Consider the following 15,049-nt stretch of genomic DNA (forward strand, 5'->3'; position numbering starts at 1 on the left):
CTCTCTGTCTATCTGTCTCTCTTCCTCCTCTCTCCCCCCCCCCCCACCACGCACACCCCTTGTCCAAATGATGGAAGCCCTCAGTACCCCAGGTACTCTGAGATGATTAGTTGCTGTGGTGGCACTGATCTGAATTAGGAGAGGGTGTTTCCTCACCTGGGAGATCCTTACACACACCCATAAAATCACAAATCTGGATCAAAAAAGAAAGAAAAAATATTCTGGACAAAAGCCTGGATGGGTCTAGGCTTGGGAGGAAAGGGGTGCCAGACATACATAGCTAGTTAGTGGCATCACCAGAACTAATATAATAACTGATATTTCTAGAGTATTTTTAAGGTCTACAGAGTGCTTTACCTTTGTTTGGTGCTCTCTGCTGCTTCTTTTACCTTCCTTTCCTTATTTTCTAACCCCTTCCCCCAACCTAACACAGTACTGGGTGATCATCAGACTCAATAATAAATAATGAAGGAATGGGCTGGCTGGCTGGCTGGCTGATTAGCAGGTCACCTAATGAGAGCTGGGGAGTTTGGCCTGCACCTGATGAGACTGTTTCCTTGTATAGAAGCACATAGTTCATGACCGGTTAACCCCTGGACCTCTGAATGACTGATTTTTGTTGGCTGACTCGTTCTGGGGGTTCTGGAATGGCTACAGGGCTGTGTTCATCCCCAGCTCTGTTTTCCCTCTCATCAAGGCCTCCTTGTCCTAGCCTGAGTTCCCGCCACGTGGACCTGGCATCTCCGAACCAGTGCCTCTGAGCTGGCATCTCTTAGGAAGGGGAGGTTTGGTAGCATAGCTATAAGGAATCCAAGAATAAAGAGCTCTTAGACACGAACTGCCATGGGGGATAGGGGGGCAGCAGTTCTGGATTTTGATAAAAAGAAAGCCCCTTGTGGTTACAAGTAGGGTGGTCTGGTCAAGGATGACAAGTTTCAGATAGAGAAAAAGGTCTTCTAGGGCCTCTAGACTCTTTTGGGGAGGGCCAGCATCTCAGGTACTTTTCACAATCTACCTACCTTTCTTAAGAGTTTTTAACCTTTTTTGTTTCATGAACCTTTTAGCAATTTGGTGAAATGTTGTGGATACCTTCTAGGAATAATGTTTTTAAAGGGATAAAATAAAATACATAGTATAAGAATGCAAACCAATTACATAAAGTTATCAAAATATTTTTTAAAAAACAAATTTACGGACGACAAGTTAAGAATTCTCCCTTAGTGGTGGTATAATGGAAAAGGGACATGGGACTAGGAGGTAGGAAGCTGTTTGTGACTCAGTTCCAGACTCTTCCAGTTACATCTTTAGGTCTCTGTTTTCCTGATCTGTAAAATGGGTGTAATACTTGTCTGGCTTATCATGTAGTTGTGAAGGAGCAAGTGAGAGAAACCATATTAAGTTACTTTAAAAACTCTGACTGGAATATAGTGTGGGGTGGTATTATTACTATTCCTGAAGTCAGGGAATGAATGGACTAATGGCATTCTTCAGGCCCATCTGAGTGGTCCAGTGGGCTAAAAAAAAATCTGTGACCTCTCTGCTAACCTAGCCATATGTGAGAAGAGTCCTCAGAAAGCAGTTTTCCCACTAATGCTTTAATACTCATCCCTAAATTCATAAAGCACTTTACAGTTTTCAGAGCACTTTCACAAAAAAGATTTCTTTCCTTTTTCAGCAGCCGACGTTTGTTGGTGAGGGTGAGGGTGGAGGTGAGAAGATGTGGGGGAAAGGAGAAGTAGAATAAATTCCCTTTATTTTAACTGAATTTTTCCAGCCAGGTTTTAAAGACAGCCCTGGTGTCTTCGTCAGCCCGGTGGCCCCACAGACACAGGGATGACAAGGAGCTGGGAGAAGAAGGGGGAACAGAAACTGATGAGGGCTTGTCTCAGCAAGCTCCTAGGTCCAGGCCAGGCCCCCCTCGATGGAGTAACTCCATTTCTTGGTTGCCACAGGGCCTGCTGATGAGATGTTGGCCAGCTCAGCAGGGATTCCTTTCCCTACGTTTAATTTTAAGAGCAGGTGACAAAATGAGCTTTCCTCTGTGCCCACAGAATCAGTAAATTATTGAGCTTTGCCTTAAGGGTTAATATTTATGGCCGCCCGAGGTGTCTCTGGCAGAGAGAGCTGCTTGGCTGTGCCCTGGATATGTAAAACATAATGTGCACAGGCCCCAGTATGGAGCCCAGCTTCATAAATCTTTCCTCCTTCTCTTAGTCTCCGGAGTTGGCCTTGTAGTTGGGGAGCTCAGGATGAAGCTTTGTCTGTATATGTTCATGTGTTTGTGTGCGCGCGTGTGGTTTTCCTTTTTAATACTTTTATTTTAAAATTTTGAATTTATTGAAATACTTATTTTTTCAATGAATAATAACCTTTTTTTTTCTCTTCCTCCCCTTCTCCCTTCATGGAAAAAAAAAAGAAAAAAACCCTTTGTAACTCTTTTCAATGTTTTTTTTCCCTCTTTCTCTTTTACCCTCTTCCCTGCCTATGTTGTTGACCTTCAGTCTCTACACTTTAGAGGTGTACTTTCAAACATGCATTCCTTACCCACCAGCAGAAACTGATTTCCCAATGTTTTTTTCCCCATTTGGGATGCTCACATGAACATTGTTGGCAAAGTGTGTGTGTGACAGAGGGAGAGAGGGAGAGAGAGGGAGAGAGAGAGAGAGAGAGAGAGAGGAAGAGAGGGGGAGAGACAGAAAGAGGGAGAGAGGAAGAGAGAGGGAGGGTGGGAGGGAGAGAGAGAAGGAGAGAGAGAAAGAAGGAGGGAGGGAGAGGGAGAGGAGGGAGGGAGAGAGAGAGGGAGAGGAGGGAGGGAGAGAGAGAAGGAGAGGAGGGAGAGGGAGAGGGGGGGGAGAAGGTCTGCAGAGGCAGCTAGGCAGGCATAGTGGGCTAGATGTGAAGTCAGAAAGTCCTGAATTCAGAACCTGCCTCGGATACCTACCTAGCTTTGTGACTCTTTGACTCTTAATCTCTGTCTGCCTCAGGCTCCTTTTCTGTAAAACAGGGATGATAACAGCACAATGAGATATTTGCAAAGTGCCTTGCAGACCTTAACCACCATATAAAACCTGGCTGTTATTTGCTGTTATTCTCCCCACCCCAGCCTCGGTTCACATCAAATACAAATAACAATAATGATAACTAGCATTTGTGAGCACTGTGACAGAAATTGTCTCATCTGATCCTCTAGAACAGCCCTTGGAGGAAGCACTGGAGATATTAGTGGGTTTGGGTTTTTTTAGTTCTCATTTTTACAGATGAGGAAACAAGCCCATTTAGTCTCCATGTTATAGAGGAAGGACCTAGGCCTGGCCGAAAAGCATTGTAAAGTGGGGGCTGAGCCTTCCTGATTTCCAGCTCAGCACTCTTTTCCAACCCCAAGCTGACATACTCTCTTCTCATTTCTCCTTCCTCTTCCTGATTTAGTCACCTCTACCCTCCCCCTCCTGACGTTTCTGGACCTCCATTTCTTCAGCTATAATTTAAGATGAATGGATAAAACAATCTCAGAGTTCCCTCTGGCTTTAGAATCTTTGATCATTAACCCTGGGGAGAGATTCCCCAAAGGTCTGGGGGCAGCATCCAGTCAGGGCCCCTGGTGGTAGTATGGCTGCTGATGTTGGAGTCCCAAGGAGTGGGGTTCAAGAGTGAATCTGCATCCTCCAATTTCCTTTTTTTTTTTTTTTCCCATGGTCATCTTTATTTGCCTTGAGTGCTTTGCTAGGCCCTGTCTATAGGCAGCTGACTAGGTGATACAGTAAATGGAGCTCTGGGCCTGGGATTACAAAGGCAAACCTCAGTTCTGAGTCTGGCCTCAGACACTTACTGGCCATGTGATCCTGGGCAAGCCCCTGCCTCACAACAGTACCTATTTCCCAGGATTGCTTATGAGAATCAAATGAATTCATGTTTGTAAAGCACTTTGAAAACTGTAATGCCAATATATAAGTAATAGTGATGGCGATGTTTCACTTAGCCTTCCGCCTTGTGTTTCTGTACAATACCTGCTTGTTTCCCTTTTAGAATGGAAGTCCCTTGAGGGCAGGGTCTTTTTTCTTCCCCTCTGTGTCTGTCTTACTGCAATGCTTGCCATTCCTTTGCTTTAATTCTTAGCTAGTTTCTTCCTGGCCTGGTCTAGTTCCTTGGGCCGTGGAGGTTCATTTATATAGCTGGCCTGTGAGGTCTGACCCTAGGGCAGGAGCTGGGAAGTATTTGGGTCCTTGAGTCAGGCCTGTTCTGACTGTTAGGATTTTTCACTGACTCAGTTATTGATTAAAGTCATACCCTGGGGCTCCCCGTGGGGGCTACGAGTCACCTTGCCAAGCCCAAGGACCATGCCAAGCCCTTTCTCTGCTTTCTGTTGCTGTTTTCCCCAAGGCCCTTACCCTTGCAGCTGCCTCTGATTCCTCGATTTCTCCCCCCTCCCCCACCAAACTAGCCGATGAGTGAGGGTCCCCCCCAGTAAGCCCCCCTCGGTGATTCCCAGGGCCCGAGCAGAAACAAAAGTCCAGCCTGTCAGACCTTGTTTCTGTTGCCATGGCAGCGGCTGGGCCCGGGCCTGCCCCAGCCTTCCTTCCTCTCTGGGATGGAGGGGAGGCTTCCCCTGACCTTTGTCCTAGGTCACCCCACACCTTACTTCCCCCCTCCCCTTCTGAAGCCCCCTGAGGGATCTCTCCACCTCTTTCTCCGTCTCCCCCGCCAATTTCATTATTACCAGATGGCCTGACTGAGCCCTTAGCTTGACCTGGGAGGGTGGCTGGGCCGTGGGTGGAATAGGCAGGCTAGATGATTAAAGGCTTGGGAAATAAGTCCCTCCACAAAAGCCTGAAGGGGCTGGGATTATTTGACTGGGAAGACTCGGGAGGCATTTAATAAAGGTCTTCGCCTGTGTGAAGGCCTCTCCTGCCAGAGGGTGACCAGCTTTTGGCCATCTCCACCAGGGAAGGAACAAGAGGAGAGAGGCTTAAGATGTAGTGTGAGGGATTTAGGCCACATTTAAGAGAGAGATTTCCCCATTGATGGCCCCTAAATCCTCTGAGTCCCGGCCCAGGGGGTCGTGGGCTGAGGAGAACATGAGGGGAGTTTGCTGCTTACCAGGGGTCTTTCAAAACAAGATGGCCTTCCCATCAGGTGTTCCCCATTGAAGTAGGAAAGTGGGGAGGGTGGGAGAGGAGAGAGAAGCCCTTTCTCTCAAGGTCTGTGAAACTCATTGATTGTCATTGTTGTCGAAGGGATCTTCCTAAACACAGGTGGGATCTGATCATTGGCTCCATCCCGGACAGGGATATAGAAATGCTCTGTTTGACAAAAGTGGCCCCTTCCTGTCTTTACAGTTTTACCCTTTACTAACTCTCCACTTACTTTACAATTCGGTTGCGCTGACTTCCTTGCTGAACCTTCCTACTCTTTGCTGTTTCTCATGCTTGGAATTCCCTCCCTTTTCACCTCAGCCTAGGCTTCCCTGGCTTCCTTCAGGCCTCAGCTCAAATCCCAACTTCCACAAAAAAAGCCTTTTGGGTCCTCCCTAACTCTCGTGACTTCTCTCCAATTATTTCTGGTTTCTCCTGGATGTAGCTTGTATGTTGTCTCTTCTCCTTAGACTGTGAGCCCCCTGAGGGCAAGAATGATTTTTTACCTTTATTTGTATCACCCTAGTGCTTAGCATATAGTATCTGGTACATAGTAGGCGCTTAATAAATGCTTATTAAGGTGGCTGGACTTGGTTGAGGAGGTCTCCTCATTTGGGAGTTCCCAGTGCTAATGAAGGAAGTTAGAGTTTCAGCCCCTGTCCTTAGTCCTCTGTATGTTATACATGCTCATATGTGAACATGACATGTCTGACTGTTAAAATTTAAGCTTCTTGGGGGCTGTAATGCCAATCCCTGTACAGTGCCTGGCATGTGTTGTAGGTGCTTAATAAATAAATTCCCATTGATTTATGGGAAAGCTTTAATTAAGGAGTTGCAGGTATTGGCTGGAATTCCATTTCCTAACTGGAAAACACCCACTTGGTTTTTTTAACCCTACCTTTTTGAAATTGTCTTCTCAGAATTTGCTTTTTGGGGTGGATAGCATGCTGGGCCTGCAGTCACGAAGACTCATCTTCCTGAGCCCAAGTCTGACCACAGACACTTAGCTAGCTATTCGAAACTGGGCAAATAAGCCACTTAGGCCTGTTTGCCTCAGTTTCCTCATCTGTAAAATGAGCTAGAGAAGGAAATGCTCCAGTATCTCAGCTAAGAAAACCCCAAATGGGATCACAAAGAGTCAGATGTGGGTGAACAGCACCACAAAAGAAGAACCCGAAAAGGGGTGGGGATGGGGATGGGGAAGAGAAGAGAAGGCTCCCATTGCTGGGCGTGGTTGGGAAAGCCTAGAGAGGAAGGAGACATGAGTGTCCTGGGCCCCCTCCTTAAACTGAGAGAGGATAACTAGTTGGAAGTCACTGGGCAAGTCACTTAATCCTGTTTACCTCAGTTTCCTCATCTGTAAAATAAGCCAGAGAAGGCAGTGGCAAACCACTCCAGTATCTCTGCCAAGAAAACCCCAAATGGGATCACAGAGAGTTGGACAGGTCTGGTACAACCCAGCCACAACAAAAATACAGCATTTTAAGGTTTGCAAAGCAATTTACATGTCATTTCATTTGCTTCAATTAATTTATTGATCTTTAGGGTAGAAAAATTCATAGGCATATTTTCAAGTTTATACCAAAAGTGGGGTTTCGAATACTGAACCTGGGACCCACACAGTGAGTGGGCTTGCTGTTTTTTTCCAAGTGAACTTTTTTTTCTAATTAGTTTCCCCTTTGGCAAAGGCAGCTGTGATATATATCTTAGCTAAGAATGCATGTGCTATGAGACAAAGGATGATGGGACTGATTATGTAACTGCCTCCATTTACTCATACTTAGTCTTTTCTGTATTGAAATTCAGGAATAAACTGCTCCCCCCTCCCCATCTTATTCCTCACTTTTTCTCTCCTTCATTCCCTCTCTTTTACTTTCTTGTCCTTTTTCTTTCCTTCTCATCACTCAAATGCTATTCAATCTGAAATCTGATTTTTTGGTTATTACATACTAGACAACCAAGACTGTGTGCTGGTATATGTTTAACAATGGTGCTCTCCCCCCAAAAAGTATGCAGATGCTTTCATGTTTAATTTGTGTTATTAATGCTTTCTTAAGTCTAGACAGTCAACTAATCAATAACACAAGCCCTCAATTGTAGTCATTGCTGATTTCTCAAGTATGAATGCTCACCCTGGAAGTTGAATTGTAAGCTCTTAGAAGACCAGCACACCTCTGCTGATAACTTTTCATCCAGGCTTCATTTGCAAACCTCCGGTGATGGGGATCTCACTACCTACCATTCTGCTTTTGGACAGCTCTCATTTTTAGAAAGTTTTCCTCGTATGAGGCTGAAATTTACTTCTGTCACATCTACCTGTTGGGCTGTTATATCCTCAGTCCAGGCAAAACAAAGTCTAATTCCTTTTTCTGCACAAGACAGCCCTGGAAGTATTTGAAAACAGTTGTCATTTCTCCACTTCCCCTCAGATCCCCAACCTTCTCGTGCTTAATACGAACATTACTGCTTATTTCTGTGGAATCCCACATATCAAAGTTTCAGATCCCTTCACTTCCTTGTTCCTCCCTTTCCTCCAAGGAAGGACAAAAGCACTTGGTGACTTTTCCCAGGGGGTAAAATGACTTGCCCAGGGCCACACAGCTATTGTCTCAGGCTGGATTGGAACTCAGATCTTCCTGACTCCAGCCCCAGGGCTCTAACCATGGAACCACCTAGCTACCAGCATGAACTGTGGCCTATGCCAGAGCAGAGTACAGCTGGATGGGGGTGGAGGAGTGGTGTTAGATTACCATACTCTCTAGATTTTATGCTTCTGTTAATGCAATCCAAGCTTGCCTTGAATTTTAGGCACTCCGTGTCTTTCAGGGTTGATTGATTTTGAGTTTGCAGTCCCATAACCCTGCCCTTCCCTCATCCCAGGACTTCCTCTGTTCCAGGAGCATCTCCCTGGACTTACACTTGTGTAATTAGTGAGTTGGTTGTTTTGGGACTTAGACTTGGAACATCTTAATAGATTCAGTTGCTCTGGTCTGTCCTGTCTTTTGGAATTCCAGGTCTGTTCCCCAGTATAGTGTGTCCACAGCTTTCATAAGCATTCCGGAATGCCTATGCCTTCATCCGAGTCACCAAAGGAAAAGAAAGCCCTGTGGTTCTCCACTGGAGACATGGCTCCTGTTGATGACCGAAGTATTTATGACGTCCCTGCCATGTGCCAGTCAAGCAACAAGCATTTTGTTTTTATGATTTTGGGGGAGTAGGCAGCCAGGGTTAAGTGACTGTGCCCAGGATCACATAGCTGGTAAAAGTCTGAGGCCAGATTTGAACTTGGGCCCTCCTGATTCCGGGGCTGGTGCTCTATCCACTTTACCACCTTCCTATCCCATTTTATTGAGTCCTTTCCAGGTGCCAAGCATTGTGCTAATTGTTGGGGAAAAGTAACTATTCACCTACATAACAATACAATCATTGGGCCTGTATTTCTTTATGTGGTCCATAAAGATACTGTTCAATGATATATTTTACCCTTTTTCTCTTCTCAGTCCTTTTAAACTAATTGCCATCAAAGTAAACCCTTCCCTGAGGAGATTTGTTAGAATGCCTGGTGGAGACTAACCATAGCATGAGGACCTCTTTCTTAATAAGAATAGCTAGCATATATGTCGAATTTTGGGAGCAGCTAGGTGAAGTGAACAGAGCACTGACCCTGGAGTGAGGAAGACCCAAGTTCAAATCTGGCCTCAAACACTTACTAGCTGTGTGACCCTGGGCAAGTCACTTTACCCTGTTTGCCTCAGTTTCCTCATTTGTAAAATGAGCTGGGGAGGGAAAAGGCACACCATTCCAGTATCTTCACCAAGAAAACCCCAAATGGGGTCACAAAGAGTGAGATACAGCTGAAAGACTCAGTGACAACAAAAATACAGCATTTGAAGGTTGCAGAGCAATTCACATGTCACTTCACTCGATTCTCCCAACAGCTCTGTGAGGGAGATGCTATTATTAGCCCCATTTATTTTATTTTAAAACCTTCTTCTTTTTCAATTATTATTTGTTTTTTTTTTCCCCCTCCTACTTTCTCCCACCTACTATAAAATAAACATTTTACATGTGAAGAAACTGAGGCTTGGGGATGTTGAATGTCTACCTATCCAGGGTCACAGTCAGGCTAGGTTGAGGGCAGGATTTGAACTCATCTTGCAGACTTAAGTTTCTGCACGAGAGCCACCAAGACAGGTCCCTGCAGCTCTGTGACCTCTAGTCTTCTCCTCTCAGATTGGGTTTTCTAGTGCCTAATTCTGGAGTGGGACTGGAGAGTAATTAAAGTAATTAGCTCATTCGTCTCGTGGTTGAAGCGTTCCTGGCCTGGGTGTTTTGCCTTGGGCTCTGAAATTTATTGGGGTGATAACATTTGAAATTCTTTTCTACTAGGAACAGTTGCCGTTAGCCACTCAGTGAGTAGTTAGCATACTTAATACAAATCGGAGACTAACTCTTCCTTCCCGGGTGTCACACCTCTGGGGAGTGGTACACCCACTGAAACTCCCCAGCCAATGCAGCCTCACTTGGGCTGGGTGTCTGCCACTGTCCCCTCCTCCCCCCATCCCTCCCTCCTTCCTCTCAAGCCTCCAATCTACTGAGGGAGTGCCTTTTTTTACTAGCCTTGGGCACAAAAATTACTAGTTTATTGTTGTTCTGTCCAACATTTGTGACCCAATTTGTTTGTTTGTTTGTTTTTTGGTAAAGATACTAGAGAGGTTTTCCACTTCCTTCTCTAACTCATTTTATAGCCGTGGAAACTAAGGCAAACAGGGTTAAATGACTTACCTAGGGTCACACAGCTAGTAAAAGTCTGAGAGCAGATTTGAAATCTGGAAGATTCATCTTTCTGACTCCAGGCCTGCACGCCAACATCTGTACCGTGTAGTTACCAGTGACTTTTTCATTTGAAGTGAATTAGACTTTTCCAATTTCTTTGGAGAGGTGGAGGGCCTATGGGTGTGGAAAACTGCATATATTGTCAGATTTTTTCCATGTGCCTGTTAGTTTTGCTGAACTGTGTTTTAGTAACACTGTTATTTTTGTTGCTATAAGGGATGGTTTTATGGGAGGAGAGGGAAAGAAGATGTTAATAAAATTTTATTTTTAAAAATAATCATAGCAAACTGTTCTTTCCACATTTGCTGACTTTCTTGGGAATCTGTGTTAAGGTGATAGCACTTTACTAGAGGTGAATGTGGAGGAGAGTGGGAATTGGGAAAGTGATTTCCCTTAAACTCTTGTAGATTTAAGTCTATCCTTGGACCTTAGTATAGACAAAGCGCAGTCCCCTTTAGAATAGAATAACATAGGAGATAGTCCTTCTTGGGCCATCTCCAGGAGCTATTAATTACTGAAATACTCCAAGGACTTCTCTCAAAATGGCCTTGGGGCTTTAAAGCTGCATTCCCAGGTATGAGGTTCTCCAGGAAGGACAGATACCTGGGCTGGAAAAGGTATAAAGAAGAAATGTTATCCTTTGAAGTGGTAAATTACCATGATGCCTATAGGGTTTGAGACAAGGTGACCCTTCCTGAGCAGGCGAACTGTGATTTGCCAATATACCTGCTACCAGAAACAGAGTGGGTGTTTCAGGCCTGGTTCAGAAGCCCAAAGGTCACCTTTGCTTTGTGTGTTTGTGTGTGTGTGTGTGTGCTCATTCCTACATCTACATATGTATAGACACACACACACACACACAGAGTTAAAATTTGACCTCAGATGATTATTAGCTGTGTGACCCTGGGCAAGTCACTTAACCTTAGTTTGCCTCAGTTTCCTTTTCTGTAAAATAGATGGAATTTAAGGCACTGTCCTGTGCTGCTTTGCAGCTGGTTGAGGCTCCCCTTGCTCGAGGCCTTGGAGATCCAGGATTACAACCTCTCTGCTCCAAACGGCTGTATTGGGGACGAGGCCTAGCCTCCCACCCGGTGCTTCGGTTTCCTCAGTGACATTGTTGTCAAGGTCTTCCCTTACCCCCATCACCACACAGTCATCACATGGGTGGTTAATCCCGTGGGCCTGACACGGTCAGATTTCTCTTGATTAGATCTCTAGTGATAAGAATGTCGGCTGGAGCTGGAAGGGCCTTTAGAGGTGATGAAGACCAATGCCATCATTTTATAGTTAGAGTTATCCATTTAAAAAAATACTTGAAAAAGGAAGGCATTTTTGTTTCTTTTGAGAGGGTGGCAATTCTAGCTGGCACAGTCTGAGGTAAGTGCTTGATCTTATCTTCCTCCAGTGCCTGAAGAAAGCCTGGTTAAAGGTATGGGAGAGATGGGGTCTTTGCCTTGGGCTTTGGAATTCATAGCTGGTAGTAGTTATAATAGCTAGCAATTATGTAGCAAGGTTTGTGGCATACTTGTTAAGTCTTTGAAGCTATGACTTTTGGGACACCCTGTATTATCTCATTTGATTTTGATAACGACCTTGTAAATTAGGTGGTTTTGTTACATGATAAAGTAGGTAAATAACACATCATCCCCATTTCACAGATGAGAGACTAGGGCTCACAGAGAAGTTACATGACTTGCCCAGGGTCATAAGTGTTTGAGGGAGAATTTGAACCCAGCTGTTTCTTACCCTGAGTTCAATTTTCCATCTGGTATGCCTCATTGCCCGTAAGTTATTAACATTAACTGGTTAACAAAGTACTATCAAGTAATGTTTTCTAGATGTCTTGAGCTAGTAAATAGCTAAGCACTGTAAATTTAATTGTTTTTCAGTGCATGCTTGGAAAGTGCAAGATTAGTCAAGGTCTTATCATTAAATAGCTTCCATGCTTTTGACAAGAATGCCTAGGCTCTGTGGGAGAGTAGGGCCTTGTCCTTAAGGGGCTTACATTCTAGTTGAGGAGGTGAAATTAATTTACCTGAAACAGAAATTCTAAAATGTGTGGGACTGACTAGCCATAGAGTAGTTCTGGGGAAGGAGGCATCAGTGTGAGCTAGAGTATAAGTAAAGGCAGAGAGCTGGAAGGAACCTTGGAAATCATTATTGTAAGGAAAATAACCCACATTTACATGCTGTTTTTGCTATTGTCTGACTCTTCCTGACCCCATTTGGGTTTTTCTTGGTAAATACATTGAAGTGGTTTGCCATTTCCTTCTCCAGCTCATTTTATAGATGAGGAAACTGAGGCAAACAGGGTTAAGTGACTTGCCCAAGGTCACACAGCTAGTAAGTGTCTGTGATTGATTTTGAACTCAGGTCTTCCTGACTTTCAGGGCCAGTGCTCTGTCCAGTCCATCACCTAGCTACCCCCACGTTTACATAGTGCCAATTCCCCGAAGTCCCATAATGCTACGGAAAGGACTCTGAATTTGGAGGAAAAGGGCTAGATGTGGATGATCCTATGAAAGAGGCAAATTACAACTTCTCAGGGCCTGTCTGTAAAATAAGGAAGGTGGATCAGATGACCTCTGAGGTCTAAATCAATGAAGCAAAAAATTTGACCCTGGGAGACAAGTCCAGATCTTGTGTTCATCTCTGATTTATCAATCAATAAACGGAGACTAGAAGTTAAGTGGTTTGCCAAGGTCACCCCGATGGCCAATGGCAAGGCAAAGATTAAAAACCTGATCTTGTGACTCCAGGATTCTTATCACCCTGTCTCTGAAGTTCACGCTCTTCCACATGAGGGAATGGAGGGCCACATTGCTAGTCAAGGGCAGAACTGAAACCAGAAGTCCTTGAGTCCCAGGACTGTCTGTCATAATACGCTTGCCCCTTAATCCATTGTTCTACTGATCATGGAAATTCCAAGCCCTCTTCCCCTGGTCCAGAGGGATGCCAAGGGGTTGGAGGGTCAGGGTCACTTTGGGGCCTGCCATGTTATGGAAGGCCTCGAGTTTAAGGAAAGATGGCGCTAAATCTAGCAGTTGCCTCATCTGGCATTTGGGGTTGCCAGCCAAAACAGTCTGCAATTCTGTGTTTTTAAAAAAAAATGCTAGCATGCTGTTCCCAAAACATGTTTCCTCTTTCTGTTTTTCAGGCTTTTCCCATCTGCCTAATGGGCTGTACCCTTCGTATATTCCCTTGAGCCACCTGGAGCCCCCTAACAGCGGCAGTCCCCTTCTGGCCCAGCTGGGGCAGCCGGGCCTCTTTGACTCTCCGAAAGGTCAGCGTGCGTGGGCGGGTTGTTGGGAGCTGGGTGCCGGCTGTCTGCACACAGCAGACATATGCTTCAGCTCCCCTTTTCTCCTCTTCTTCCCACATGGCAGCCTCCCTCTGCCTTCGCAGGGATTGGCAAGATGCTTCCCTCCTGCCCTCCCTATGTCCCTCTCTTTGTTAATGCCAGTTTCTCCTTGTTACGCATGGTGGGGGGTAAGGGAAGGGGGGGCGGGGAAGCCAGGGAAGGAGGGATGGTTAGATCTCAGAGTGGCTATGTCAGGAATGGAAGGGATCACCATCACAGGGTACCGTGGGGGGGAGGGGGAAAATTTTAGTCTGGCTTCCTTTTGTTGCCTGACTCTTCCCAGCTCTCAAGGACACTTGCCCTGCTTTCCTCTTCTTTCCCCTCAACCCTAACAACTGATACCACATAGAAGATAGATTGATCTAAGAAATTCTCTAACCCAGGGGTAGGGAACCTGCAGCCTTGAGCCACATGTTTGGATTCAGTCAAAGGGCTGCCCTTGAAGACCTAGAGGGTGGCCTAGCGGCCTGCGTAACCCCTTGGCTTGGGCAGAACCAAACTCCAGATCCTCCACAAAAGAGTCCTTATAGCTTTGTTTGGTGTATCCCTGTGACCTCCCTGTGATACCCCTATAGATATCTACACCTATCATATCTCCGTATCCACATCTGAAGACCTGTAGGATATGTGCTTCACCCGACCTTTTCTTAGCTCCAGTATCTGAAGGTCTGGCTTTCTGACTTGTCCTAGACACATTCTGTACACTGACAGATTCTGTGGGTGTCTTTCCAGCCCTTTACTTCTCTGTATATCTCTGTTGGTTACACTCGGTCACACACAGGAGTGTATGTGCACACATACACAATCTACATTGCTTCCTACATTTTGAGAGTAAATATTTGTCTAATGTAAGGATGACTCATTGAATACATGTATATGTACATACATACACACACATACATAGAGATTCACTATCCCTCTTCCTGTCCCCCATATTCTCCCTTCATCAAAATGACATCACCTTCAGTCTATATGCCTCCCTCCTTCCTTACCCCTTGGGTGAAAAATTGGCAAAAGAGAGTGAAGAAACCTGGTCTATCACATACCAAAGATATCGTCAGGATGCCACAAAGTATCACGATGGTATGAAAAACCTAAGATTTGAGCCCAGGAGTTAGCATTGTCCAGCAAGGAGAGATGATAACCTTTGAATCTGTTTTAAGACAGGAATGAGGGGGAGGTAGTGCTGAGTGTCTGATCTCACCGTACCTTGGGGATTGTGGCTGTGGGTGCTAAGTTCTAGGCTTGGAAATTACTCTTGTCTGCAGTGTCAGAAGCAGACCATTGAAGCTTTCATCCGTCCCGGCCTCTTTGTTTTGCCCAGTTGGGTTAGGCAGACCCTCCCTCTACAGAGGAGAACCCATCCCTAGGGGGACAAGAGAGATGGCTTGGTTTCATCACAGCCAAATGGAATCTCCTGTATTTTTGATGAGAACTAGGGGGGTCACAATGGATCTGGGAGGCTGCTTTCTTTTATCCTAATATTTTGTGGGTTTTCTCTAATTGGGCCTGAGATAAAGTCACATTTTGAAGTGGTAAATTTGACGAGCTTTTTTATTCTCATCCCAGGGTGAAAATAATTCTTGCCCCAGGGGAAAGCGTGGCAGGTTAGATCCGGGTGGTCCTTGAGGTCACGTGTGACCCTCTGGGTCCTCAAATGCAGCCCTTTGACTGAATCCAAACTCCACAGAATAAATCCCCTTAATGAAAGGATTTGTTCTGT

The 15,049-nt window shown here is 45.3% G+C and overlaps 1 protein-coding gene and 1 long non-coding RNA gene across 7 annotated transcripts in view; both read left to right on the top strand.

The window, feature by feature from the left end:
* Positions 1-15,049, top strand: part of LOC138158646 (uncharacterized) — a 316,165-nt gene that overhangs the window by 217,409 nt on the left and 83,707 nt on the right. The window lies entirely within an intron of this gene.
* TNRC18 (trinucleotide repeat containing 18) overlaps positions 1-15,049 on the top strand; it is a 160,239-nt gene that overhangs the window by 63,626 nt on the left and 81,564 nt on the right. For all 6 annotated transcript variants that reach the window (XM_069084748.1, XM_069084749.1, XM_069084751.1 and 3 more), the window contains one exon: positions 13,123-13,248. In XM_069084748.1, the coding sequence (XP_068940849.1) occupies positions 13,123-13,248 (126 nt within the window). The remainder of the gene's footprint in view (positions 1-13,122; positions 13,249-15,049) is intronic.

Source organism: Petaurus breviceps, unplaced genomic scaffold, assembly GCF_028583685.1.
Source record: "Petaurus breviceps papuanus isolate PSGF00001 unplaced genomic scaffold, PetGlider_PUasm1.0 175, whole genome shotgun sequence".
In the NCBI taxonomy this organism is placed as follows: Eukaryota; Metazoa; Chordata; class Mammalia; order Diprotodontia; family Petauridae; genus Petaurus; species Petaurus breviceps.